The sequence below is a fragment of the Drosophila takahashii genome, chromosome 3L (assembly GCF_030179915.1).
Source record: "Drosophila takahashii strain IR98-3 E-12201 chromosome 3L, DtakHiC1v2, whole genome shotgun sequence".
NCBI classification, from domain to species: domain Eukaryota; kingdom Metazoa; phylum Arthropoda; class Insecta; order Diptera; family Drosophilidae; genus Drosophila; species Drosophila takahashii.
Window position 1 is genome coordinate 25,940,233 of NC_091680.1, and position 25,016 is coordinate 25,965,248.

General features: G+C 39.9%; 4 protein-coding genes across 14 annotated transcripts in view; 1 reads left to right on the plus strand and 3 right to left on the minus strand.

The window, feature by feature from the left end:
* Positions 1-304: 304 nt before the first annotated feature.
* Positions 305-7,953, minus strand: LOC108066864 (alanine--glyoxylate aminotransferase 2-like). Its single transcript, XM_017155578.3, has 4 exons — positions 7,661-7,953; positions 6,392-6,510; positions 1,798-2,032; positions 305-1,730 (listed from the first exon to the last, which is right to left on the minus strand). The coding sequence occupies exons 1-4, from the start codon at positions 7,747-7,749 to the stop codon at positions 689-691; spliced, it is 1,485 nt and encodes a 494-aa protein (XP_017011067.2). The 5' UTR covers positions 7,750-7,953; the 3' UTR covers positions 305-688.
* Positions 7,954-8,718: 765 nt separating this feature from the next.
* Positions 8,719-24,989, plus strand: LOC108066860 (uncharacterized). 4 transcript variants are annotated; one of them, XM_070214577.1, is made up of 3 exons: positions 20,484-21,058; positions 24,034-24,067; positions 24,583-24,989. In XM_070214577.1, the coding sequence occupies exon 3, from the start codon at positions 24,598-24,600 to the stop codon at positions 24,829-24,831; it is 234 nt and encodes a 77-aa protein (XP_070070678.1). In that variant the 5' UTR covers positions 20,484-21,058; positions 24,034-24,067; positions 24,583-24,597; the 3' UTR covers positions 24,832-24,989. The 4 variants fall into 4 exon arrangements, with proteins under 4 accessions (XP_070070679.1, XP_070070678.1, XP_044249852.1 ...); XM_070214578.1 differs by lacking the exons at positions 20,484-21,058; positions 24,034-24,067 and adding an exon at positions 8,719-8,737; XM_044393917.2 differs by lacking the exon at positions 24,034-24,067 and having other exon boundaries at positions 20,870-21,058.
* Positions 13,149-14,585, minus strand: LOC108066859 (G-box-binding factor-like). The gene has a single exon (XM_044393916.2). The coding sequence runs from the start codon at positions 14,446-14,448 to the stop codon at positions 13,756-13,758; it is 693 nt and encodes a 230-aa protein (XP_044249851.1). The 5' UTR covers positions 14,449-14,585; the 3' UTR covers positions 13,149-13,755.
* dysc (whirlin protein dyschronic) overlaps positions 14,545-25,016 on the minus strand; it is a 36,878-nt gene continuing 26,406 nt past the window's right edge. For 4 of the 8 annotated variants that reach the window (XM_070214574.1, XM_070214575.1, XM_017155564.2 and 1 more), the window contains 4 exons: positions 15,788-15,874; positions 14,926-15,120; positions 14,777-14,869; positions 14,545-14,673 (listed from right to left, as the gene is read on the minus strand). In XM_070214574.1, coding sequence (XP_070070675.1) covers positions 14,545-14,673; positions 14,777-14,869; positions 14,926-15,120; positions 15,788-15,874 — 504 coding nt within the window. Of the gene's footprint in view, positions 14,674-14,776; positions 14,870-14,925; positions 15,121-15,787; positions 15,875-18,317; positions 18,399-19,158; positions 19,649-25,016 lie in introns of those variants that run through there. The other 4 variants (XM_017155563.2, XM_017155556.2, XM_070214576.1 and 1 more) reach the window with 3 other exon arrangements.

The window sequence follows — 25,016 nt, forward strand, 5'->3', positions numbered from 1 at the left end:
TCAAACAATTGTCAATAAACTCAATTAAACTTTTCCCTTCTCACCGTTTTGTCCTTAGATTGAACTCAAGGATTGAACTTTTAAGGACGAATGTTCTCGATTGAAGAACACTTGCACTTACATTTTTCTCTATGTGTAGATTTGGGTTGCTAGAGTTCTGGTTAGATTTCACTAGGCTAAGAGTCCCCATCAACAATATATAGTTACGGGACTATAAGGCTTCCCTGGACCTTTTTACGCTACGAGCACCTACACCGCAAGCAAATTTATTAAATTAACTAACGAAATTAAAACTTCAAAAATGTACAAAATATACGTAACATTTTAATAACATTTTTTTTAACATATTATACTTCTTATGATCAAAACTTTATATTTACATATAACAATGGAAGAAATTCGTGTTGGGCTGCCTACTTTTCTAGATACTAGAAGATAATTGACGAACAGAATAATGGTTATACAGCGTAAAAATATAAATGTAGATTACGGGTAAATGGCACTACAGCTAATTAAATGAAAATATTGACACTAGTCCAATCAAATTAAAATTTTGGAGATAACTTGGAATAGGGGTCAATGGGGATCATGGAATAATTTAAATATCCTTGGTGGCTAAAGCTATTTTGTGCCCGGGCGGAGAGGCGTTGGTGGTGGTGGTGGCATTGGCCAGCCAGCAGGCACTGCCTCAGACGGACTTGATGGGGCGATCCTGCCGCTCGAAGAGCTTCGTCTTGTTGGCCAGCGTCTCGGCGGCGGTGGCGATGACGCCGCTGGTGGCGGCCATCGCGGCGGAAGCGGCACTCGCCAGTCGATCCTGCATCACGGCGGTCAGGCACTCCCGGAAGGCCAGGAGGAACTCGTCGGCGTTCTCCCGACTGAAGCACATGGGCGGCTTTAGCTTGATCACGTTGTCGTTGGGACCGTCGGAGGAGACCAGCACGCGGTGCAACTGCTTCATCCGGTTGACCACCCAGTGGGCAGCCTTCTTGTCCGGAATGCGCTCTGCCCGCTCCTGGACCAACTCAATGCCAACGAAGAGTCCGGCGCCACGGACATCGCCGATGCACTCAAAGTCCTGCTTCAGCCGGTTGCACTCCTCCAGCAGATAATCGCCCAGGACGAGGGCATTCTGCTGCAGGCCCTCCTGGTCGATCACCCGCATCACCGCATTGGCGATCGCACAGGACACCGGATTGCCTCCGTAGGTGTTGAAGTAGGCCACTCCGGTGGCGTGGAAGGCCTTGGCGATTTCGGGCGTGGTGACCACCGCACCCACCGGATGCCCATTGCCCATGGGCTTGGCCACGCACACGATGTCGGGGACTACGTTCTGGGTCTCGAAGGCCCAGTAGTGGCTGCCCACGCGTCCGAATCCCACCTGCACCTCGTCGGCGATGCAAACACCGCCGGCGGAGCGTACCGCCTCGTAGACAGCCTGGAAATATCCTGCCGGCGGCAGGATCTGGCCACCACAGCTCTGCAGGCTCTCGGCTATGAAGGCGGCCACGCCCTCGCCCTTGGCCAACTGCCTCTGGCAGATCTCCTCGATGGGCTGGGCATACAGGGCACCCATGTCCGCATCCGGATACATCTTGTCCGTGAACTTTCCGCCATAGATGTCCGGGCAGGGAGCCACGTGCACATAGTCGGGCTTCGCCTCGCCGCCCGGTTGGTTGAACTTGTACGGAGATACCTCCATCACCGACTGCAAGTGACCATGGTATGCGCTATTGGGAAAAAGAAAGCGAGGATTAGTAAACTAGCTTAAGATTCACTGCAACAATGGAAACTTACTGGTCGAGAGTGATGACATCCTGGCGCTTTGTAAAGTTGCGGGCCAGACGAAGGGCCAGGTCATTGGCCTCTGAGCCCGAATTGACGAAGAAGCACACGGACAAGGGCTCCGGCATTTTGCTGGTCAGCGTGCGGGCGCATTGGACCAGCTCGTCGTGGAGAAAGCGGTTATTGGTCGAGATGGTGGCCATCTGCAGGGCTCCAGCTCGCACCACCTCCGGGTGACAGTGACCCACTGAAAAGGAGAAAGTAAAAAGTGAAATTAAAAATTTATTTTATTTAATTACATTTAATTTATTTTATAAATATTTATTAAGCTCAACTTTAATGTTAGCCCCAAACTATGTACTAAAGCCCTGCATGGGTATACAAAATGGGTTATTTGGGTACCCAAACGAAATTTCAGGTCAAGTAGGTCAGGCTTTCTTTTAAAAATTTACCTACCCAACCCGACCACAACATTTTCGGGTCGTTTGGGTTTGGGTAAAATTTTACCCATTTACTCAAATACCCAAACCCAAACGACCCAAGTCGTTTCAAGTAGACCAGTTCAGGTTTTAGGTTACCCAAAGAAAAAAAATTGATTTTTAAATAAGACGATGATGACAATTTTCACAGCTCATCGACCCGTCGCGAATTCTAAAAATCAGTTTTTTAAAAAATCAATTTTTTTCTTTGGGTAACCTTAAACCTGAACTGTTCTACTTAAAACCCATTTGACTTGGGTCGTTTGGGTTTGGGTCGTTTGGGCTTGGGTAAAAATTGACTCACTTACCCAAATACCCAAACAAAAACGACCCAAGTCAAATGGGTTTCAAGTAGGTCGGATTTAAGGATTTAAGGTTTGACAAACAAGTCAAGTTACTTACGCAGGGCTTGACTATGTACTGTACTGTACTTCGAGTATATAAATTGCTACAAACTTGCTAATGATAATTCCCTTTGTTACAATATCTGTGCCAAAGAAAACTAGGTCAACTTGTAAATATTTCTGTTAACGGAAGAAGAAAGAAAAACAGCTTGGAAAAAATTATAATTAATAATCATACGTATCTAATCCTAATGGTCATTGTCTAAATTTAGCAAATATATAAATCTTCCTCCAATCATTAATTCTAATAAAAGATGCAATATATTAAGGTACCTGTGTGGTTAAACACATGGTGGTGAAAATCCCAAAAATAATTATTCTGCCAGTGGTCGTCCATTTCAAGCGCCGATATCGGGCCCAGTGACGATTATCAAATCTTATTTATAGATCAACCAACTCGCGATTAGCGTGCGCAAACTTCACCCACTTAATACAATACTTCGAGACTTCGGGCGTGCCTAAAAATAAGCGAGCCGCGCACGTGATTCTCCTCCGCCCATTTAATTCTCCGGCCGTTTGCGCATCGCACCGCATATAAGCAGGCGAATCTGATTCGACGCCGAAAATAAAACGCTTTCAGACTATTCAGACAGGCCCGGATCCAATTGAAACGGCGTCGCCACCCATGAGTATATCACTTTTCCGTAGGCCCCGACGGATGGGCGATAAGCCCCGGACCCAGACCACTCCGCCACCGTCCACGACGACAGATTGCGTTGTTTTGGGGGTCAACTACTCGTTCCGATTGCGTTTCTAATTCTAGACTCTCATTAGTTCTATTTGGACTTGGACTCACGCCTTCTGATAAGGCGCAGTGCTCTGCGAGCCAAGTATCACGTGAAGTTCACGCGATGCCTTCACGTTTCTAGTTTCTATATCAGTGCCATGAAATTATACAGCATACTGCTCCCCGATTCTGATTAGTTTTGCAATGAGAAGTGACCATGGGGAAGTCTCTTGGCTTCGGTTTCTAATTTTCTCGAGTGGGCGGGAGTACAGTTACGCTGGGAAAGACATAGTAAGTAACTAAGAAGAAGGGAATGTTTTCTAATGCTTATCTCAACTTCCTTCTTATTATAAGAAATTAAATCTTCTTTGCAGATTTTTTGGACCTTCTGGTGGATCTTAAGTAGCATTAAAACATCTAATACTCCTTACTTCTTATATTCTTTGTTATATATTATTTAGCAGTAGTCTAGGAAGGGCATTCCCAAGATATTTCCTATCCCACTTCTCTATATTTTTCTATCATTATTCGTTTTTCGGCTCTACTTGTGTATACATTTTAATGTGCGAATTTTCTTAGCTTTTCGCGACATTGTCGCCAATCTACAAGTGGTCACGATGACTTGCTCTCAGTTCTACTTGCTCTTGCCTTTATATCGGCTGTTTGTTCGACTTTTCACAGCTCGGGGTGATTTTCCGATTATCTGGTCAGAATTTTCCACTCGCAATGTGTGCCGAGTGGCACAGCTGATTGCTCAGATCCCGTGGGGTAGGGGCACTACGACAAATATTGAAACTAGACTACGGGCACAGAGCAATGGACGGACGGATGGGCATACTGTACGCCTGTGGACTCTCCCCGGGGTGGGGCGGCCCCTCCCCCTTTTTCTTGGACTGTGCTTAGCCGCTATCTCGAGTACATTTCCATTCGCACGAGACGTTCACATGTTGCGGGCTCTCGCAGGCCCGGAGTATAGAAAAGTAGCACGAGATTACGCGGAACGTGGTTCAAGTTTCATAACAACTTGTTATTCAGATCGTAGATCGTCGACACGTGCACTCGACGCCTTATCAGGTTTAGTTCCATGTTATGTTTGCCTGAGGACTGATTTCCCACTTTGTTATTGATGACTTATGGGTATAAGTCAGTTACGGGTCTTATTGATATTACGTTGTGGATGGGGAGAGCCAAACTATCAGTCGAATGATCATTCGAGGCTGACTGGCCTTTGCGATCGTCCGAGAAATGTGCAAACGCCTAAGTGGGTCATACAAGGGGGGATACTTCTATGACATCCAGCAACTGGTAGAGGATCACTAAATTATAAATGACTTCTTATTATGATAAGACCTAATTGTCATCTCATAAAAGTGAACTATTGAATTATGTAATCAGAATATTGGTAACATTGTATTTCAAAAAGGTAATAAAAGCTGTTGCAGGTAAGACGATTTTTTAAATTTTCATGATGATGTTCTAATAATATGCCAACCCTTGAGCGACAAAATCATTCACTTGATAACGCTCAAAGGTGCACACATCATCAGGTGACTATCTCTAAGGTGTAAACAACTTTACCATATGCCCCTGGGATGATAACCCTTAATGGAAAATAGTTTTGGACTCGGCTGATGAGCCCCCCATCGTAGGTAGGCATTACTCAAAGGGCGCTATTAATAAATTGTAGAGCCCGACGGTTGGCGTTATCAAGTCCCAGTGGATTTCCAATTCTATTTCATGATTTTTCAGTACATTCGCAATGCCAATGGCCTCAGCTTATCTGCTCGGCTAGCTCTAATTCAGAGCGAAAAACTAATTTAATAAAAGGGAAGCATCATAAAAATAGCTTGCACTAAAATAGATCAGCTGCTTGTAATTATTCTGTTTGTAATTACACTGCGTAATATTATGGTTGCTATTTGGCAAGCCCATTGAATAATTATTAACTGTGTATTTCGGCTAAGAAATTTCCTGTTGACTCAATATTGTAAATGGAAAATTCCGTTGTAGGAAGTGTTTTGGAAAAATACAAATGAGGCGAAAACATTTTGAGCTCCCTAGATCCCAGAATCAGCAAATTGGCAAATTGGTTGCCGACGTCAATCTTCGTTGTTGTTGTTATTGTTGGGCCACCGTTGTTGATAAGTTGATATGGTTAGACTGGATTTGACTGGCCCCCCTCGGTGATATACGGTGCTCGTAATACGTATTGTATATTTTATACGCAAATGGGCCCGTGGTCACTTGCTATTATTATTATTGTTATTGTTATTGTGATTGTCTTGATGACACTGTTGTTTTAATCATCAGTTATTGCTCTGCGGCTCTGTGTCGGGGCCCGAAAACCGAAATCAGAACCAAGTGGCCAGGCCCGCCCGCCGTATTATTGCCATTCATTCCCATTATTCCCATGCCGATTCTGATTCCGATTCCGGCAGGCAGCATCTAAAATTCACCGGTGGGCGATGATAAGGCTGACTCAGTCGCAGTGGGCTTCTCAATCGGGGCCTGAACATGCCGCCGTCGTCTGGCCCGCCACTTGTTCTATATCTATTTGTGCGGCTAACCTTGAACTTGTTGCCAAATGCGAGGGAACCGCCCATCCCCATCCCACTTCAAATTCCCATCGTATACGGCCTGCACTTTGCATCTAAGCGTTTGGCCATTTGTCGGGCGTGTGCCGCTGCTAATCAGCATAAACAGAAATAGGATCTGCCAACGACCAAGTGTCGACGTCCGGACGTTGGGTCCAAAAAAAGCGTCATCAGGCCCCGGTTCCAAAATTGTCGCCGAGCAATAGAACAGCAGGCCGTAGCAACTATCTTCACGAATTTCACATTTTTATATTGCAATGGGGCGAGTACGAGATCGTTTCATTATCTTTTAACTATTAAACGATAGTCAACGATTAAAGATACTTTTTTTCAAGAAAAAAAAATCTTAAATATATTTATATTTTCCCTTTTTAGACTAGATTTTAGAGTATAGTAACTTACCGTGGGCCACATTGTTGATGCAGTCCAGATACCGGGTACCCTCCTCATCGAACATATATTGACCTTGGCCGCGCACGATTTTCAGGGGATCAGAGCGGTAGAAGAGCTGGCAGGCTTGCCTACAAAAATACAAGTATTACAAAATGTTAACTTGGCCAGAATTACGTTGTAAACAGCTAAGTAAGATCATAAAGTCACAGCGACAATGTGAAGAGCAATGACGTACGTATATGGGACGGGACTATAGTTACATTATTAACCGGGGCCTATTTCAACAGTTCACAAGGAACTGCCACATCTGTAGTCATAATCACCAAGATTAATTCCGTTCCCACTCCCGAATTTAATGGTTATTGTATTTGTGTTTGTCACACAGAAACAAGGCGTCTTGCAGTGTTTGATAAACATTTTATGGTTGACTTTAGGCAAACAAAGAAAACAGGGGTACAGCCGCTAACAATTTAACGGGGACAAATAAATGAACTTTGATTCTAAGCCGGAGACATTTGCAAATCATAATTATTAGGACATTAATAATGTCATAATAATGTTCTAAATACCAATACTTAGAAAATTTATCTACAAGACGTTTATTAATAAAATTTCTGACGTACTTTGTAAGAGTCCAAAGTCATAAAAAACCAACCCGAATATTGTTTAACTTTTTTTTTTGTAATTTCTACGTTTATCGGACAAAATTTGCCTATTTACTTTTTAATTTATTAGGTTACAAATTTTCCATGAAAAAGGCGAGTTGTTAAATATGTTCTTAGGCAATTTTCCTAAATCAATATAAATTTTAGTACAATTAAAGTTAAATTAAATTCGATTGAAGAGAATTTTGTGAACCCAATACCAAAATATCTTTCCTTTCGGATTTATTTTTACATGACTTCTAATTTAGACTTCCTATTATTTTGCAGTCAGGCGATAAAAATCAATAAAGCCAAAATCTAAAAAAGCGCCGCTGCTGCATGTTTTTGTTTTTCGGTCCGTTTTGTACTTTTTGTTTTATTATTTCTTTTGGGGGGCTGCTGTTGGCAACAGTGCCAAAAATACAAGAAAAGCAGGCGGGGGTATTTTCTAGTGCGCGCGACAGAGAGGGAAGGCGATGAGTGGCCCGAGTGGGGAAGCCGCCTGACCTTGACAGCCACAGCGAATTCAAGGCAAGGTCGCAGGCTCACGACCCGGACCAGGGATTGCGGATTGCGGATTTCGGATTACGAATTACGGAGCAAGGACTATTGACTGCGAAAGGATGCGACTTACCCGATGTGCTGGTTGCGCAGCTTGATGGTCTCCGTTTTGCTCAGCTGCTCGCTGGCCACCAAATTAAGTTGCTCGTGGGCGAAAGGCATTTTAAAAATATTTAAATATTTTTATTTTTGGATATTTAAACTCGGCAAGGAAGCGCGCACTTTTTAAAATGAAAAGGAACTTTTTTGTGTTTTAAATCTGAACCGTGTGTTGGGGCTGTAGGTCCTGGCAGGATTTTCTGGGCTCCTGGACAGTCGCTGGCAGGCACGGTCGCCTTTAACGTCTTGTTTGAAATTGTTGCCGAACCAAGTTTTGTTCTCGCTTATAAACACACAGTTCACAATGTCGTGCCGTCTCTCTCTGCGAATTCGAACTCGCTCGCGTCTATCGATTAACCGATTATTCATCGCATGTGAGGCCGTTTGGGCGCCATAATTTAAAAATAGATTCGAATAAAATACTCAAATTAAGTTAGGTCATTTAATTATTTTGTGAAATAATTGTATATTATAATAAACAATTTTAGATCGCCATTTTGATTAATATTGATCTATTCGGTATGACTTACGTGTATTGTTTCGTTGTTTTGTGGTTACCCCAAATCCTAAGGATACTCGAATCATTTTTCGCCTTTAGCTGGAAGGCTTGAATCACTTACGTTTGTGACGCATCGCTTCACGAGGCACACATTTTTATTTTCTATTTCATTAACTTTTGTACCTTATTGTTTAAGTTTATCTATAAGACGCCATGAAGTATCTTGTTATTAGGTTTAAGAGAAATCCCTGAAGTATTATCGGTTAACAAAATTAAATTTAAACCAAAACGCGCCCTAAACAACGTTGCCAGATCGCAAGACTTTGCCAGATCGCTACGCGATCAAACCACCAGGTGGCCAGATTGACTATCGATGGTCAGCTCCGCTCGATATTTCGGCGAGTGGCAACGAAACCATGAGTAGATGACCGACATTGCTCGATATTTCGACGGGTGGCAACCCAAACCGAGTTGATGTTCAGGATCAATCGAAATGATTCGCTCTCTTGGTTCCGGACCGCTGAAGGAAGCAGACGTGTGCTCCACAACTGGGTAAAATAACTTGTGAATCAACGCGTGTGACTTATATCCTAAGAACTCGGTGCAGCAGCAGGGAAATAAGACAGGATAAGGAAATAAAGTGAAACTTCTGAATTATAACCCACCTGCGTATATTCGGTAACAAAGTAGTTCTTTGAAAAGTAACCCTAATCCTTCCTGAACCCGTAGTTAGTGATACTTCAGGCGTGGCTACGGTAATACCTGGTACTCCCAGAGAACGCCGGATCCTTGCCAGATATAGGCGTCTCATAATCAGGAGTCGCACAAGTACGCGGGAGCACCACGCGTGTTTTCCCCTTCCCCCTTCTCCTCTGATTAGCCACGCAAATAGAGGTGGAGAAACATCGATGTTTTTCGATGTTACATCGATGTTTGCCTTTTAAAACATCGAAAACATCGATGTTTCTCCACCTCTACACGCAAAGCCAGCGCATTTTCTGCGTCGCGGTCCCAGCAATCGCGACTTACCCGATCCAAGAACCCTCGCCTACGATTTCCTTTTTAAAGCAAGTCTCCTATAGATTACAAATTTCTTGTAAGGATCTCTGGCACGACTGAGACTCACCCCGGCCAGAGAACTTCGTTACACGTTAGGAACTGATTATTGGATCACCCCCTTGAGATGTTGAATAGAGAATATATCAAATAACGATCCAATTGCAACCCACGCAGAGCAGCGGTCAAAAAGATATCGGTTATATAAAAAAACGTTTTCTTTTTATTTTTCTTGTTTTTGTTGTTTTCTTTATGTATATGTAAATACCAAGGACAATATCATTTGTTTTTCACTTTGTTGTTTGCAATAATATAATTAATAATATAATATTAAATCAGCGCTTTTTGTGTTCATTTTCATTTCAATTTATGTATACCATTATCTTTTGCTATGCTAATGCCTTAGATTTGTTTGTATTAATTTTGATAAATACAATTATTTTATTAATGTTTCATTAAATTTTTGAATTCTTTTTTAAATGTTTAACTTTATATTTGTTCATTTATAATTGTTCTTTACAATATACACAACTGAAATACTTTTATTGAAATTGTTTATCTTTAAACACTAAGCACTAGTTTAGCTCGATCTTTTGCGTTTATGCCTGGTGTTATCTTTCCTAATTGTCATTTTGAATGGGGTCGGAGATTTAAATAAAATAGAAGTACGGGGTTTTCCAGGGGATTTTGTCTCGCAAGCAAAGCAAATTGGCTCTAAAAAGCAATGGAACGAATAACTAGGCATTTAGAACTTGTACACTATATATAAATATATTGTTTTGGGCATGTTTGTTTGGTTTTGTGGTTCAGTGGTTTTTACGGTGCTTCGTTCTGTGTCCTTTTCATTAGCTTTCTCGATATAAGTATATGTATGTATGATAAAAAATATAAAAGTGAGCATTGAATGATATATAACCATTTCTTGTTATGTACTAGGTGGCACAGTTTGTTTTTGTTGTAGTTGGTTGTTGGTTGTTTTTGTGGTCTGGTCTGAATGCATTAAGGGGTTTTGGGGGATTGATATATATTTGTTGGGCCTTTAAGGAGGATTAACTCATAAGCGAGACCTGGAAATCATAAGAGTTATTTTGTTAACCGGTAATATACACAATCATACACTTTATATGTGATATATCGATATATCTACAAGTTGGATTATCTCTGGTTAAAAGTCTAGCTCAATCTTAATCGTACAACAAGTTTGCTTCGGCTGAGGCTTTGCTATTCGGTAATTTAGCTATCCATATTAACTATAACTAACTGCTATTGCTATTTACGATACGATATTTACGTGGTACATGGTTGTGGATCTATATGGTATGGTACATATACGGTTCTATATGGTATTTATAAGCTTTCATTTCTTTCCCGTGTGATGCGGTCTTTGTTTTTGTTTCTGTTTCTGTTTTTGTTTGTTTTGGTTGAATGAGTTTAAATGCCGTTTACCCTTTCATTAGCATAGCATATAGATAGCCTTGTTGCTGTTTGTAATCATATGTAGTTATATATAGTTCTATACATATTAATTCACATAAATGGTTTCTTCTTCCGAGTGTGTTTGCATGTGGGGTATTGAAGTTGAAATTGAAATGGTTTCTTCATTTTGCTTAAAATTGCTTCTCATTGTCGTTTACAATTTAGATATAGTTTAGCATACGTTTTAAATACGGTATATGTTTATATGTTGTTTGTATGCATGTATACATTATATTAAATAGATATTTATCTGGTAGTTCTCAAAGTTTAAGTTAAGCCTTCTCATCAAAATGTATCGCAATATACAAAGGCGTAAGTGCGTCCACAAGGCAATCCCCTTGATACTTTTCGTCACGCATGAACGTTGCAAAATGATTTTATAGTTTTTATAAATTTTTGAAAATTTAACTTGAGTTTTACTTGTAAGATTTTTGTTTCATTCTTTTTGTGGTAAATTCACTAACAATAAGTAACAGCATAAGCTTCTTTGCTTGAATTTGGTTTTTAATTTTTACTTTTAGCTAAAAAATGTACATAACTGATACTCAGTAAAGCGTTTAATTACATAATAGTCAACAAAAATACAAGTACAATACCTCATATAACGATTCAATTTCAATTTTAATAATTTTGTATATTTACTTTCCACACAGACACATACATAAAGAGAGTTAATAAGAGAGAGTTAAGCAGAGAAATAGTTTTGGTTTTGAAGATTCGAGATGATAAAAACAAGCCCGGCATGGGAACCATGCCCTATGCATATCATTAGACACAAAGTTAACTTTTTTGGGACTCAGGGTGAACAAATTGCTCTTGTGACATGCAAAAGTTTCATATTATTCCAAACACTATCACACACAACAAACGAAATCAACAGACTTGCCGAAACGATTGACTGAACGATTGACTGAGTGAATGAGTGACAGATATAGGTAGATCGTATAATCGAAAGTGAAAGATAGAGAGCGAAAAATACGTTGGTTTTGTTTTTGTTTTTGATCTATAAAAAGGAATTCGTCTTTTGCTAATATTTTATACAATACGTACGAAGTTATAGTTAGCACTATCTGTTGTTCATCGTGCCCGTTTAAAGTTGTTATATAATTTTTTACTTGCTCGTGATCGCGCCCTGTCGGCTCGGCTCTTCCTGCTTCAACATCGTTTAACTTTTACTTAATGCCAATCAACCTCAAATTTTAAGCGTTAATTTCTTCTTGTTTCTACAGCGTTAATGTTATACTTGCATTTTTAGTGGCAGAGCAGACATAGATGTCTTTCTGCCCTAGCAGTTTCATAATTCGTTTACCATTTTGCAGGGTTGGAGTTGGTTGGGGATCGATTTGGGGTGCGAGGGATTTTTCTTAGTTAGTTTGGTGAGGAGAATACAATTTTGCAGCGGATTTTCCTGGTGTCGGCTTTTGCTCTTTAAAACATTTAACAAACATTCAAAAATTGTGCAGTGTGCAGTTTAAGTTGTACTAATAACAGGGATATGCCTTGCGGTGTTGTCAGATTGATCAAGGAACTTGATGGTCCACAAAACGTGGTCAATAAATAATCTCTAAACTGAACAAAAGAGAAGTTCTGTCGATGCCAAAATGCGGAAATATTGATTAACCTTACAACACTGCGGGTATATAATTTGATATTTTGGTTTAAATTTAGAATTGATGCGCTTTTTGGGCTAATTATTTCTGAGTGGGTGTTGGTGTAATTGTGTTATCGTGTGTGTTTGTGGCTTCCTTTTTAAATATATAATTATAGCTTTTTACATGTTTGTGTGTTTACTTTTAAGATTATTTTTTAATTTTTACAAATTATCTTTTTGCTTAGGTGGGCTTCATTTTTGTTTGTTGTTGGTTTTTTGTTTTTCTTCAATTAGCTGCTGTAAATACAATCAATTTGGCAATATGCATGCGTGTGTGTGTTTGCCGTGCATATGTGTATTTGTGTGTGTTAGTGTGTGTTTGAATCTAACAAAAGCGACAATTCGTTACTAGTTTTCTGGTTACTCTTATATTTTACAGTGTCTGTGCCTTTATTCCTTTTCGTATTTCTTCTCTGCAACGTCTTCTTCTTGCTTACTGTTTAAGGGATTTTTAGATATTTTACTTGTTCATTTTAAACATTTTAAGCTCTTGATTTTCTTAATGTATGCCTTATTGGGTTTTGGTTGCTTTTCCTTGGGGGCTTTTGTGGGTTTATCATCAAATAACATTGCTCTTACAGTAATCTCGTGAACCTAAACTTGTCTTGTCACTAGTTTAAACAAGTAATGACTAACGGTCTAAGCTAAGTGGCTCGCTTGATAATCAATAGTAATAATAATCATACAATAATATGTTTTAGAGTTTACACAGATTTACACATTTCGACTAGCGCGTGGTTCGATAGAGGGTTCTAGAATACCTAAGGTCTGGATAGGTCTTGTCATTGGTTATTTTAGTTGAGGATCGGAGTGGTTCTTGGTTCTAATATTAAAAGAGATTTTCCAGGGGGAGACATAGAACGGAAAGCCAAGTGAGAGTGAGATGCCCTTGCTTTTTATGTTAATACTTTTATTTTTTTTTTTAACCTCGGCAGTGTTAAAATTTTACTTTTGATATTTCGGGAAGTGTTTAACGTATTAAACGAAAAGACGAAACTTAAAGTAGGATTTCTTACAAACAGGTCTCTTGGACTCACTTTTCTTTAACCTTTTTTTGTTGCTAAGGGCATCTCGTCAGCTACAACAAATAAACACACTTCTATGGGCCTAGTTAAGCGGGATATGGCGGCTCATAAAATTCAGTTTCAATGGGATTTAGCCGGGAAATTTTGGGGCAATTTTGTATTTATTTTCTGACAAGCGCGTTGTGTTAAGTGTAGAAAGAGGCGTGCATGAGAGGGCGGGGGTCTTTTTTGTTTTAACAAAGGTAGCACAATTAAACTGTTTACTGATTGAATTGCTGTTGCAGTTTTGAAAGAATGTTTCCAAAAAATTGTGGCTCCAATTGCTAGAATTGCATTTTTGACTCTTGTTTCTCGGTTTCTCCTTACTGGTAAACGGAATTATTATGAGATTTGTAGCTGTTGCTGCTGCTGTAGCGTTGGTGTTGCTGCTGTGATCCAGATGAGTGATGATGACGGTGGTGATGGTGTTGCTCGTGATGCTCACGATGGTGATGGTGTTGGTGTTGTTCGTGGTGGTGTTCGTGTTCGTGTTGGTACTCCCGCTCGCGTTGTTCGCGTTGCTCACGCAAATGTTGCTGCCGTTCGCGTTGGTGTTGCTGCTGCTCGCGATGCTCCCGTTGTTCGCGTTGCTCGCGTTGCAGTTGCTGCTGGCGGGTGGGCGTTTGCTGCTGGTGTTCGCGTGTGGGCGTGGCATGTGCCTGATGTTGCTCCCGTGTGGGAGTTGCCTCCCGCGAAGCTTTCGTTGGTGTGTTGGTGTTTCCCGGTTGTAGTTTGCTAGCAGCTGTTGCTGCTCCCGTTGGTGTTGCTTGTGTGTTGCTGTTGTTTGTGTTGGGCGTTTTGGTGTTTTGATGTTGCTGTTGCTGCTGCGGCTGCTGTTGCTGTTGCTGCGACTGCTGCTGGTGAGGATGTGTATGCGGATGCGAATGCGAATGTGGATGAGGTTGATGATTGCTGAGCGCCGCACCGCTACCGTAATGCGCATTGATGTTGATGTGCATCTCGTGTGGCAGTGGCGGCGGATTCTTGGCTTTCGTTAGCGGTATTGGTGTTGGCATTGGTTTTGGCGTCTCCGTTAAATCGATGCCCCATTCGTAGAGGAACTCGAGTTTTTGTCGTTCCAATGGGTCACTGGCCGGCAGGGCAAGCAAATGTTAGGCTTCTAAAAATATCAGCGCCGTCGGCTTCGGTTCCAAATTTGATTTTTTTGCTTCGACAACTAAGAAGGTTATTTCAGCCTTTTCACGATTAGCAAAGCATTCGGCTATAAGTCGAGCAACCTCCTGCAAAAGCAATTAAATATTTAGCCAGTATGTTAAAAATATTCTTTAAACGACATTCCAGATTCTCTCTGAAATCTTTTAATCCAGATCAATTTATTGTTACCTGATGATGTAGACCTTCCACTTTGGTTCCATCTACCTCCAGTATGAGTTGCCCGACTTCTAGGCCGCCCGCTTCAAATGCTGCACCATTTTCCTGTTGCAAGTTCAGTTTGAGCATAAAGTAGTCTAAATGATCGTTTAAGTACTCACATGGATATTGATTATCCTAGGGAGCGGGTGTTTTGTATTAGCACCACCTTCGATAGCAATACCTAAAATTGGTTTGGTTTTCTTAACTGTAATGTGTAAGTTGCCTCTATGATCAGGTACGACGTTTGGATTGTGTTCATGTGTTTGTTCAGTCGTTGAACCACCATTCTGCTCCGCTGACAGACGCTGCATGGACTGAAAAACAAGCAAATGGAGTTGATGAAATGACAATTAAATAGGGTTACTACTTCAGGTATTAAACCCAGTTCGATGGGTACTTTTTTGCTATTCATTAGCCTAAGATTAGCTTATAGTTCAAATTGTGTTTGGGTTGGATCAAAGATAACTTGGTTCAAGCTGGTAGAGTAGATTTTGTGATTTGGTTAAGGCAAGCAATTTAACATTTGGTTGATTCAAGGACTTTAATAAATATTGTTTTGGGTTGTTGTACTTATTTACGTGTGGTTCAAACAATAGGAAACGGTTCAAGCTATGGAAAGGTAGGCCAATTCAAATTTACAAATATTGCTAGTTTAAAATATTCAATGGCTTAGTTGCTGTTTATTTTAGAGTTAGGTAAAAAGAGAGATAGAGAAAGTAGAAACTTTTGTGTGATTTGTTTGGAATGAATCATGAAATGTTCTGGGGTGACCGAATTGTATAGAATTTAGTAGAAAAACCGACGAAAGTCTTATGATTAAATATTAACTCTGATAATTTCGAGCCAAAACTCATTTTTGTTTCTCATACGTTTTTTGTTATATTAAAGTTGTTGTTGGCATTCAAGTGCTGTTGTATTCAGTTATTTTTTGTAGATATCTGTTATTTTAGTGTGGTTGCACTAGTTTGGAGTAGCACTCACCTGATGCCTTCGTACACCTTTATCGCCCAGCAATGTGCCGCCTTCTTCCTTCATATCGAAACTTCTTGAGAGTTTTGTGGCCAACTCCTATTCATTTAATTTTTGTTTCGGTTTTCAGATTTGGCCACATTGTATTTTGGCAATGAATTGGTTTGTTTTTGGGTTTTGCATAGTGAGCAAACATTTGATTGATTTTTGGTCGTACAATAAGTTGAATGTAAAATGAAAATAGTAGAGATATTTGCATAAGAAATCGTTGTAGTTGCTTGTAGTAGAGATAAAAAACGTTGTTGATTTCTTGGTAGACTGTATTGGTTGCGTGTGAAATATGGTTAGAATATATATAAAGTTCTTGATTGTAGCCGCTTTAGAGAGTGTTTGCTTTTTTTGTATTCTCGCTCACTTTCAAACATACAGATAGAAATTTAATTGAATAAAGTATGACAGTTGACTATACGGTGAGTTAAATTGAGTGGTGGGGTTGTTTTGGGTCGGCGGATGGGTGGTTCTTGTGGGGCAGCATGTGCCAAAGCGTGCTTTGGAGAGAGATAAAGAGATAGAGAGAGGGAGACAGTCTGAGATTCTGGATATCGATTGGCATTCGAAGTGAACTGAGCTGATTTGCTTTGAATTGCAGAGTTCTGATTTTTCCTTTGCATTCGATTTTTGGTTACCTTTCACCATATTGGATTAGTCGTTGATGTAAGCTTTGATTGCTTGATTGGCTTGGCAGTGGTTTTCAGTTTGTCACTGGAGAGTGCAGCTTATCTTATTTGTTGTATTTTATTGTACAATCGGAAAAGGAAGGCAAAAAGTTGCATGAATATGAATACTTAATATATTTTAGGTTTACTGTAGTGCCTAGCCCCTTGTATGGATACTTTGAATAATAGCAGAGTTCTATTTAGCTCAGTATTTTTAGAAATATATCCAAAAATGTAACATTCTATTTTTGTCTTTTAATAAGAATGATGAATAAAGTAAAGTAATATATTTTTTTAATAATCCCAAAATAAACAATTTGAAGTTAGGAATCTGCCATACAAAGAGCTATAGCAAGGGTAGACTTCCCTATAATTTTTTTTTGAGCCGAAATAACCTTATTTTAACATTTTTGTATATCGTAACACTGAATGGAATGAATACTTTTTAACCACTGTTGTTTTTTCAGGGGCCATCGGCTTCCCACCTATTTTGTATTTTGGACTAAGCTGAGTTCAAGAGTGCATTTTATGAATATGCGGGTGCTGTGTGCGTATCTGTGGATTTTGTCTGTGTTTGGCTGGGTTGTGTGTCTTTTAGTTTGAGTTTGTGCAATTTAAGGCTTTGCAACTATACAATAATTATACAATCTATTTATAAAAGCTAATGGCAATATTTGGCAACTAAGACACTTAGAGTTTGGTAACTAGACTAGGTCGGACTAGGTAGGACCGAATGTAGCGCTAACTAAAACTTCAAAACTTCAACTTACGAGTACTTTACAGGACTAAGAGCTGCTAACTACAACTAGGATTGGGGTGCGTGTGTGGATGTCAATTAGTGTCGTTGTGTGGGAGAGCAGCAGCTAAATTAAGGCCAACATAAATCGGGATTTACACTAATTACAGGGCAAATGAAAAGAAATGGTAAGACACTACAAATCGATGTGTGAGAGGTGAATCGGTGAGTTATGGCTGGCGGTGAACCAAGACCAATTTATTCGATGCTGATACGGATATTGATATTTGCGTGTGTTTAGAAATCGGGGTGACTCATGCGTAAATGTGCAAATGTATTTTTCAAGCTTTTCTTTTTTGTTGGTTTTCTTTTTTATATTTCACTTTGGTTCGTTTTTTGTCTTAAAGGCTTGACCTTTCGCTTTTAAATGCATTGTTGGCTTTTAGTCTTGTGTCTTGTTTAGCTTTTGTTTTAAAATACTTACATTGACAATTACTTTACAAAGAGACTAAGGAAATCTATATGAAACGTTTTCGAGTGCGCCACGAAAAATAAAAGAACGAAACACAATGGAAATAATGTTGTTTAACTTGTGGGGCAAGCAAAATTTGATTTGGAATGAGAGCACAAAGAAACTAAAACACAGTTCCTACGAATACAACACAAAATGCTGGAAATGCAACCGAATTTCAGAAAACAACCTTTTAAATTTTGTATTTTAATGGCAATGGCACTTGCAGTGGCTTTCGTTGCAATGCACATTCAAATTCAAAACGGTTAAGTTAGTTAAGTTAGTTAGTTAATAGAGAGAGACAGAGTTACAGAGAGATAGAGAGAGATAGAGAGCGAGTGAGAGAGTGATAGCAACAATACTAAGTAGTTCAGGCTAAATTGAATGCAACGAGATGCAAATTGAACGGTCTGTTCCAAAAGAAAAACAAAATGCAGACTGGTGAAAACATTTCGCAGACAAAAATTATTCCACTCAACTTGCGAACACAATTTCTATTTTGTGGTTGCTGGTGTCGTATTATTATTAGGTTTGTTTGTTTTCGTTTTAACGTTTAACGAAAAATACATTGGCACTTACTAGAGGTCGTCCCCAATACCATGATTTGACACGTTGTGTTAAACCACCCAAATGTGAACGCAGTCCATCTAAGTAGCCGCCCTGAAATGCACACAAATGAACAAACAAGAACAATTTTGGGGAGTACGGGACAAGAGGTCTCGGAAATCGAAATCCAAACTCAAAAGCGATCTGGAGTCTATGGATCTGATGGAACAACAAAAGTGGTGGGGTGAGGGTGCCGGGTGAAATGAGAGACTCGAGTGGAAATCAAGGGGGAAATCAGTGTGCTGGGTTTAAAGAGAGAAAGTAATAGAATAGGAGGATTCTGTGGGGGTTTCTTGGTAGGGTTCCTAGGTTATATGTATTTAACTAGTCGAGCTACTTGTAAGTATGTTACTGGTTATATAGTTGAACTGGATACTTGTTGAAGATTACGGGAGGTTACTGGTTACTTATATTTGTCGTAACCATAACTACTTAGATGAACTATTGGAAAATGAATACCTAACTATAGAACTAATGTCTTAACCATAATATGGGGTTCTTAAGGTGTCTAAATCAAGTTTTCTCTACAATCGCTACAGCAGTTATAGGTCGAATTACATTTACTTTTTAAGTTTCTAGTTAACTAGTTTAAAAACAGCTGGATTTTTTTCTTTTATATAAATAAATATAATTTAATTACTAAAGAATTGTTTAGAGGCTATTTGCAACAAATGTTGCTGAGCATCATCATCATCAACAAAGTCGAGTAAACTTTAATAGCACTGCATACTTTTAGGCTGAACAATAAAATCTGGTCACTCTAAAATTTAAATTTAAGTTTGAAAATGAGAAAGAAGAAAATGGTGAGATTAAGTATCTCCAGAAGACAAATTTCCTGTGCTCACAATTTAATAATCTCGGATTTAAGCTACACCCGCTACAACGCCTTTATTTGCTAATTAGCTTTGATTATGTCAAAACTTTGTGAGGTAATCCTCTCGAAAGCTCCGTTGCATGGGCATGTAATACGCCCACGTTCACGTCCCCACCTCTTGCATTTGGAAAATTATGCACACGAATCACCAGCGGCGAAATTAGTTAGAGAAATGGTTTAAAACAGAGTGGCGAGCTAAATATTTACAAGAGTTTCGGTTTTTGTGGCTCTTTCTTTGGTTACGATTGCTTCCTTATTGGTTTTTCCTTTGTTAAGTATGTACGTATATATTTATTGGAGTTTACATGTATATATGTGTTAGTGTGTGTGTTGGCATTTGGTTGTGTGTGAGTGTGTCGAAAAGATAGTTTCGAAAAGTGCTTAAAGTGTAACAAACGGCGAATGCAGCGAACATCGAGCTTACCTGTTCCTGTTTCCAATTAATGCGATTCCCATCCATTGCGCATACGCAGCGTGAAACGGTAGCGAAAAAAAGATGGAAAACCGAAAAAGAAAAATTAATTATCACCGCTTAGTTGCTAATGAGCATCATCTCTTTTCAATGCCAAATGCAAACGCATTTCTGGCCGTCAACTACCGAGTCTCTGAGTCTGTTGGCAGAAATAACAAATTTTCCGTTTACGTCATGTTCAGGCAAAACAAAGCAAAACCCAAGTGGTAAACAGAAACAGAAAAAAACGGGGGGCCGAGGAAACCGAAAACGCCACACAGCTGCAGTCGATGTCAGCTGCAGTATCCCACAGATACATTTTATTTATTTGTCACTCCAGTTTGACCATTGCGTAAATCGCACTCTTGCACTCCATATCACACTTACAACATAAATCTTGCAGATATAATTGCAGTATAATTTTTAGTCATAAATATTGACAATCTTTGTTTATCAAATCGCCTGCCATTGTTTCTGTCGTCGCTGTGGGTAATTTTTTACATTACTAGGCCATAAAAAGTAACTGGGAAAACGTTCAGTGGCAAAACGTCAAAGAAAGCAAAACTCAACGCAACAACGAAAACCCCTAGATGAAAAATATGTTTATGCCAAGCCAACTCTAAAATGCTCTAGCAAAGTTAAATTATTGAATTTCCTAGAATATCGGATGTTTTTCATTTGTGAAATAACATAGAAAATAACATAGAAAATATATAAGAAATGCAAGTTGAAATGATCGAAATTTTCAATTTTAAAAGTAGGACATGGCCAATTTTCTCTCTGTTTCAATTATATGAAAATAATGAACATTTCACAGATTTCTGATTTGGCTGTCATAAATCTTAATGTTAATTTAATTATAGATCTAGACTTTGGGTCTTAATTACTTATCTTATTATTTATTTATAAAGTTAGACTTAACTGAAAGTAATTTTTTCTGGAGAGATAAAGTTTTCATTCTTGATAATATCCTTCCCAACAGACTAGGGTTGATTGATCGATTGACTTGCGATATTTCAGTTTCGGAAGTTCAACTCCAATACTATTTATATAAATTTTACAAGGCCTTTTAAAATTTTTGGTCAAACCCTTTACCATCTGCCCACGACCCTGGCCAAAAAAGAGTAGCTCTGCTGCTGCGGCTGGCTGGGCATCGTCAACTTGGTTGGCTTTTGGCAGCGGCAGCAGCAACACCAACAGCAACAGCAGCAACATGAGCAACTACAACCGGGCAGCAGCAACTGCGGATTCAGCCGCAGCTCTACCTTCAGAAAAGTCTGCAGTTTCAGTCGCGCGTCGCCGCTTCGAGCGTGAGGTTGAAATCCCAGTCATCAGAGGTCCGAATACCCGTTTACAACGATTTGTGCGGCCAACGAGCATCAGCTAAAAGTGCGTATTACGAGGCTTAAATTGAACGAGAAACAAGTTGCCTGTGGAGTTGACAAATCTCGCGTTTCGTTACATTTCGCGCTCTGTTTGCCGCCGAATTATTGCATAAATAATAAAGCGAGCAGAAGTTTTGCCTGGCTCTTCTTTGGTTATATCATCGCAATCCGTTTTTGGGGCCTTTTTGGGGGCAGACAAGACGGTTTTACTGCTTTGTATTTTGCATTCAATTATCTGCTATTTCTCACCTTTTTTGGCTGAGCTAATTTCCTTTGTTTTTCCATTTTTTGTTACCTTTTTTAATTGCCAGAATGAAGCTAAGTCGCAGTCAGGCAGTGGTTTTGGCTGATTTGTTGCCTCTCTGTCTTTTCTGCAATTAAGTTGCTGACGGAAATGAGGGGATTCTAGGCGGCAAGACTGCGAAATAGTTGCTAAACATTTCGACCCAGAAAAAAACCATCGGCTGTCAGCTGTAGGGAAAGCCGAAAAGGTTTGGAAGAAATGCGCATAAAACACAGAAAGAACGAAATGCTTTTAATGGCTTTTTGGACAGCCTTTCAGAGTGTCTCTGGGCCTCAGGGCACTGACAACTGACTAAAGTAATTGCCATTGGAAAAGGCATAAATAAGAATACCCCTTTCCGGAGGAGAAACTTAATGGAGATTGCTCCAATAAAACGTTGTTCCGCATATTCACGAAAACACCGCTCTTTATGCATTCATCAAAATTGGTTTGAGTTAAAGTTAACCAATCAATTTCAGGCAACTCTGACCCACTTCTCATCACCGACCGCCGATCTACAAAATCAGAGCCAGAGATTTGATAAATTATTCTTAGACATTCGGTCAGCTGTCAGTTGCTTAATAGGTCAATGAGCTAGCCCAAATGTGAACAAAATTATTCATATCCAGTGTCACAACACCGAGCTCAACTCCGATCTCAGGCGTCTGAGTCTGACTTCATCGCTACCACAACAATAGTGTGAATAAGACAACAAATTAAATGTTCACCTTTTGTTTGACTTTAGAAAAAGTTAAAGAAAAAAGGTTCCGACTGGCAGAACCAGAAAAATTTCACCAGAACCGAAGGAACAACTCCGACTTCAAGTCGGAAAACCGGGAAGCACAACTTTCACAGGAAAGAGAAAGAGAATTTTCCAGACAATAATGAAAACTTTCAGTCAATTGTGCCTGCTGTCAGCCCATTTAACTGTATTTTCCCTACGCACATCATTTTCGGACCATTTTTCTCCCAATTTGTTCAATCATTTTCTGCGTCTTTTGGTAAGCTGCTCAGGGCAACCATTTCAAAATCAATCAAATTTATGACTTTGCAAACTTTTGCAGCCAAGATTTGCTGTCGTGTTTGATGATGTTTTTTTAGCCCCAGCTATTGGTAGTAGCTCAATTTTTGTAACTCGAATCGAAAAGCTGGCAATCATCATTCATAGCACATGCCATTGACCTCGTTGTTCAGTCGGAGGCTGGGGGATGGGGACTTGGGGAACCGGGGGGCAGGGGGCAGGGGCACCTCTTTGTCATTAGATACGCATCGGAGGTGGAGGGGGAGCCGAGTTCAACGTTGGTCCACCGCATCGATGGAGTTGCCAAACGTACTTCAGTCCCCAAGCTGGATTTTATTAATGCCATTGCAAGGTCGAACAAATTATATTTTTCAAATCGAATAAAATTGTGGCTTGCGAAACTGTCACCTGTCCAAAAATATCGAATGCAATAAAATAAAATACCACAGGCAATAAAAAATTTTGTTAATAGTTTAAAGTTCACTAACTTGGGTTTGTTAGCTGGCAAAAAGTATGGCAAAATTTATTTTTTATTATTAGTTGGCTTTAAAGATTTAAATTTAATTTGATAAATAAAAAATTAAATAAATGAATAGCTATTTTTTTGTAACATTATTTAATGATACATTATAAATGCATTTTCTATGAGTATTAAAATCCCCCTTAGGCAACCCAGAATTCCTAACTTTTCGTAGGGCTTTTAATAGGTAGCATAATTACCTAACCCCGGGGAGCCCAGTCAAGTATAATGAATAATGTCAAAAGATGACAAGCTGTCCGGATTGCTAGAACAACATAATGGATCGACGTAAAAGAGTTTGTCATAACGGTTAATCAAGATTCAAGACTTCACACCTCCCACCCCCTTCGCCTCAATTAAGGTTCTCATTATGATGGGTAAGAGTGTTCTCTATTGACAGACGGGTCTTCAATCTGACAGCCTACCAACTGGGCTCAATCTCATAATTATATTTTACACCCATTGAATTTGTAGACCGGATTTGGGTTTGTTTTTGTTTTCAGCTTGCTGCTTACTGGTTACTGGTTTTCGCTACGCATCCAAATGGTTTATTTACATTATAAACAACTTCTTCTTGCTCGCTATATGCCGAAGCTGGTAGCTACAACAATTTACTTTCCATTTACGTTTGCTCTTGACAAAGTTTTGTACCTTATTTAGTACATTTCTCTAATGACCCACTTTTGAGTTTTTGGTCTTGGCCGTTGCTCTGGCTGATCTCCCTCTACCGCTCCACCTCGATTTCTATCCCCGTCTCTGGTCCCTGTAATTTCGAAAAAGTGAGTGTCCCATAAGCCAGACAAGCGACATCCAACAAAAAGTTGTTTGTCAGTTGTAGTTGAAATCAAACTGGTTACTCAGCTGCCGTCTGGGTTTGTTCCACCGTCTACAGTCCATCGACCATTGGCCATCGTTCATCGGTCGGTCAAGCCGGCCCAAATGGTGTCAGCTGTGTAAACAGGGCTAAGCAAGCGGATCGCAAGCCGTTTAGCTGCTCATTTCCCCGCTGCTCCACTGTCCCACCATCACCATCGCCATCCGAATCAATTTCGTGCGAACCAAATGAAAATTCTGCCCTGAACTTGACTGCCTGCATGTGATACGGTTGAACGCCTTTTGCGGAAATTATTGCAATTTTCTTGTCTTGTCTTCTAGCCGAACACACATACCGTTCACTGGGGTTTTGGCGGTGAGTTTACTTTCACTTTTGCTGCACTTACTCAACAAGTTGTGGGGGAGAGCCGAGTGGCCGCCCGGCGAAGTTTGCTCAAAGGCGAAACATTCATCAAAAGATTCAAGTACGGCACTTTTTCCTCTAAATCAAATAAGAACTTAAGTGAATAACTGAAGTTGGCTGAGCATTAAAATAGTTCTTCATTACAGAGTGATTCTTGCTGGGAAGAAAGAGTTTTAACAGAGTTTTTTCGCAAACACATTCTTAAATCTTCGGAAACTCTTTGAGTTTCTTAGCAACTTCTTTGGAAATTTCACATTATTTATTACCAAATTATTTGCACTTTAACACGAAACTAAATAATGCTGCAACTACCCTTGTCTTGAAATAAAAATCTAATTAAAATACTACTTAACCAGAATTGCACTGAGACTAATTTAACTAATTCGTTAAAATTTACGCTCGACTCCACACTGATTGCAACTTGGCCAAAGAACAACAAATCATTTAAACAAATCAAACATCAACAGGCGACTGGCGACAACATGGAAACCTATTTGACGGAGATCAAACAGTTGCGCATACCACGCCCGAAATTCGAGCCCAACAGTTGCCATCAGCAGCACCACCATGCGGTGACAACCACCGCGACCACGCCCATCCAGCCGCCCCCGCCCCTGCACCACCGCCAGTGGCGGCACTTTGTGCGACCCTTTACGCCGCCACGCGATTACCATCTGCCCATGGTGGCCGAGGGCTCGATGCACGACAAGATGTGAGGAGGTCTTACTGGCTAGGCAAACATGCTGCCCATACATAACCCCATATACGATACCTACATATAGTATATAGTGCTTAAGTCTAGTGTTAGTTATAGACTAGTTGACGTACTATAGATACAGTTACAGATACAAAGAATAAAAAATACAGAAATTGATTGGACATTTCTTAAACAGTACAGTTT

Excerpts from the sequence above, each read along its gene's own strand:
- LOC108066864 (XM_017155578.3), bottom strand. The coding sequence starts at position 7,749 with ATGCCTTTCGCCCACGAGCAACTTAATTTGGTGGCCAGCGAGCAGCTG. Across the intron at positions 6,511-7,660 it reads CTGCGCAACCAGCACATCGG|GCAAGCCTGCCAGCTCTTCT; the intron begins GTAAGTCGCATC and ends GTATTTTTGTAG. Across the intron at positions 1,731-1,797 it reads GATGTCATCACTCTCGACCA|CGCATACCATGGTCACTTGC; the intron begins GTAAGTTTCCAT and ends TTTTCCCAATAG.
- LOC108066860 (XM_070214578.1), top strand. The coding sequence starts at position 24,598 with ATGGAAACCTATTTGACGGAGATCAAACAGTTGCGCATACCACGCCCG.
- LOC108066859 (XM_044393916.2), bottom strand. The coding sequence starts at position 14,448 with ATGCCAACACCAATACCGCTAACGAAAGCCAAGAATCCGCCGCCACTG.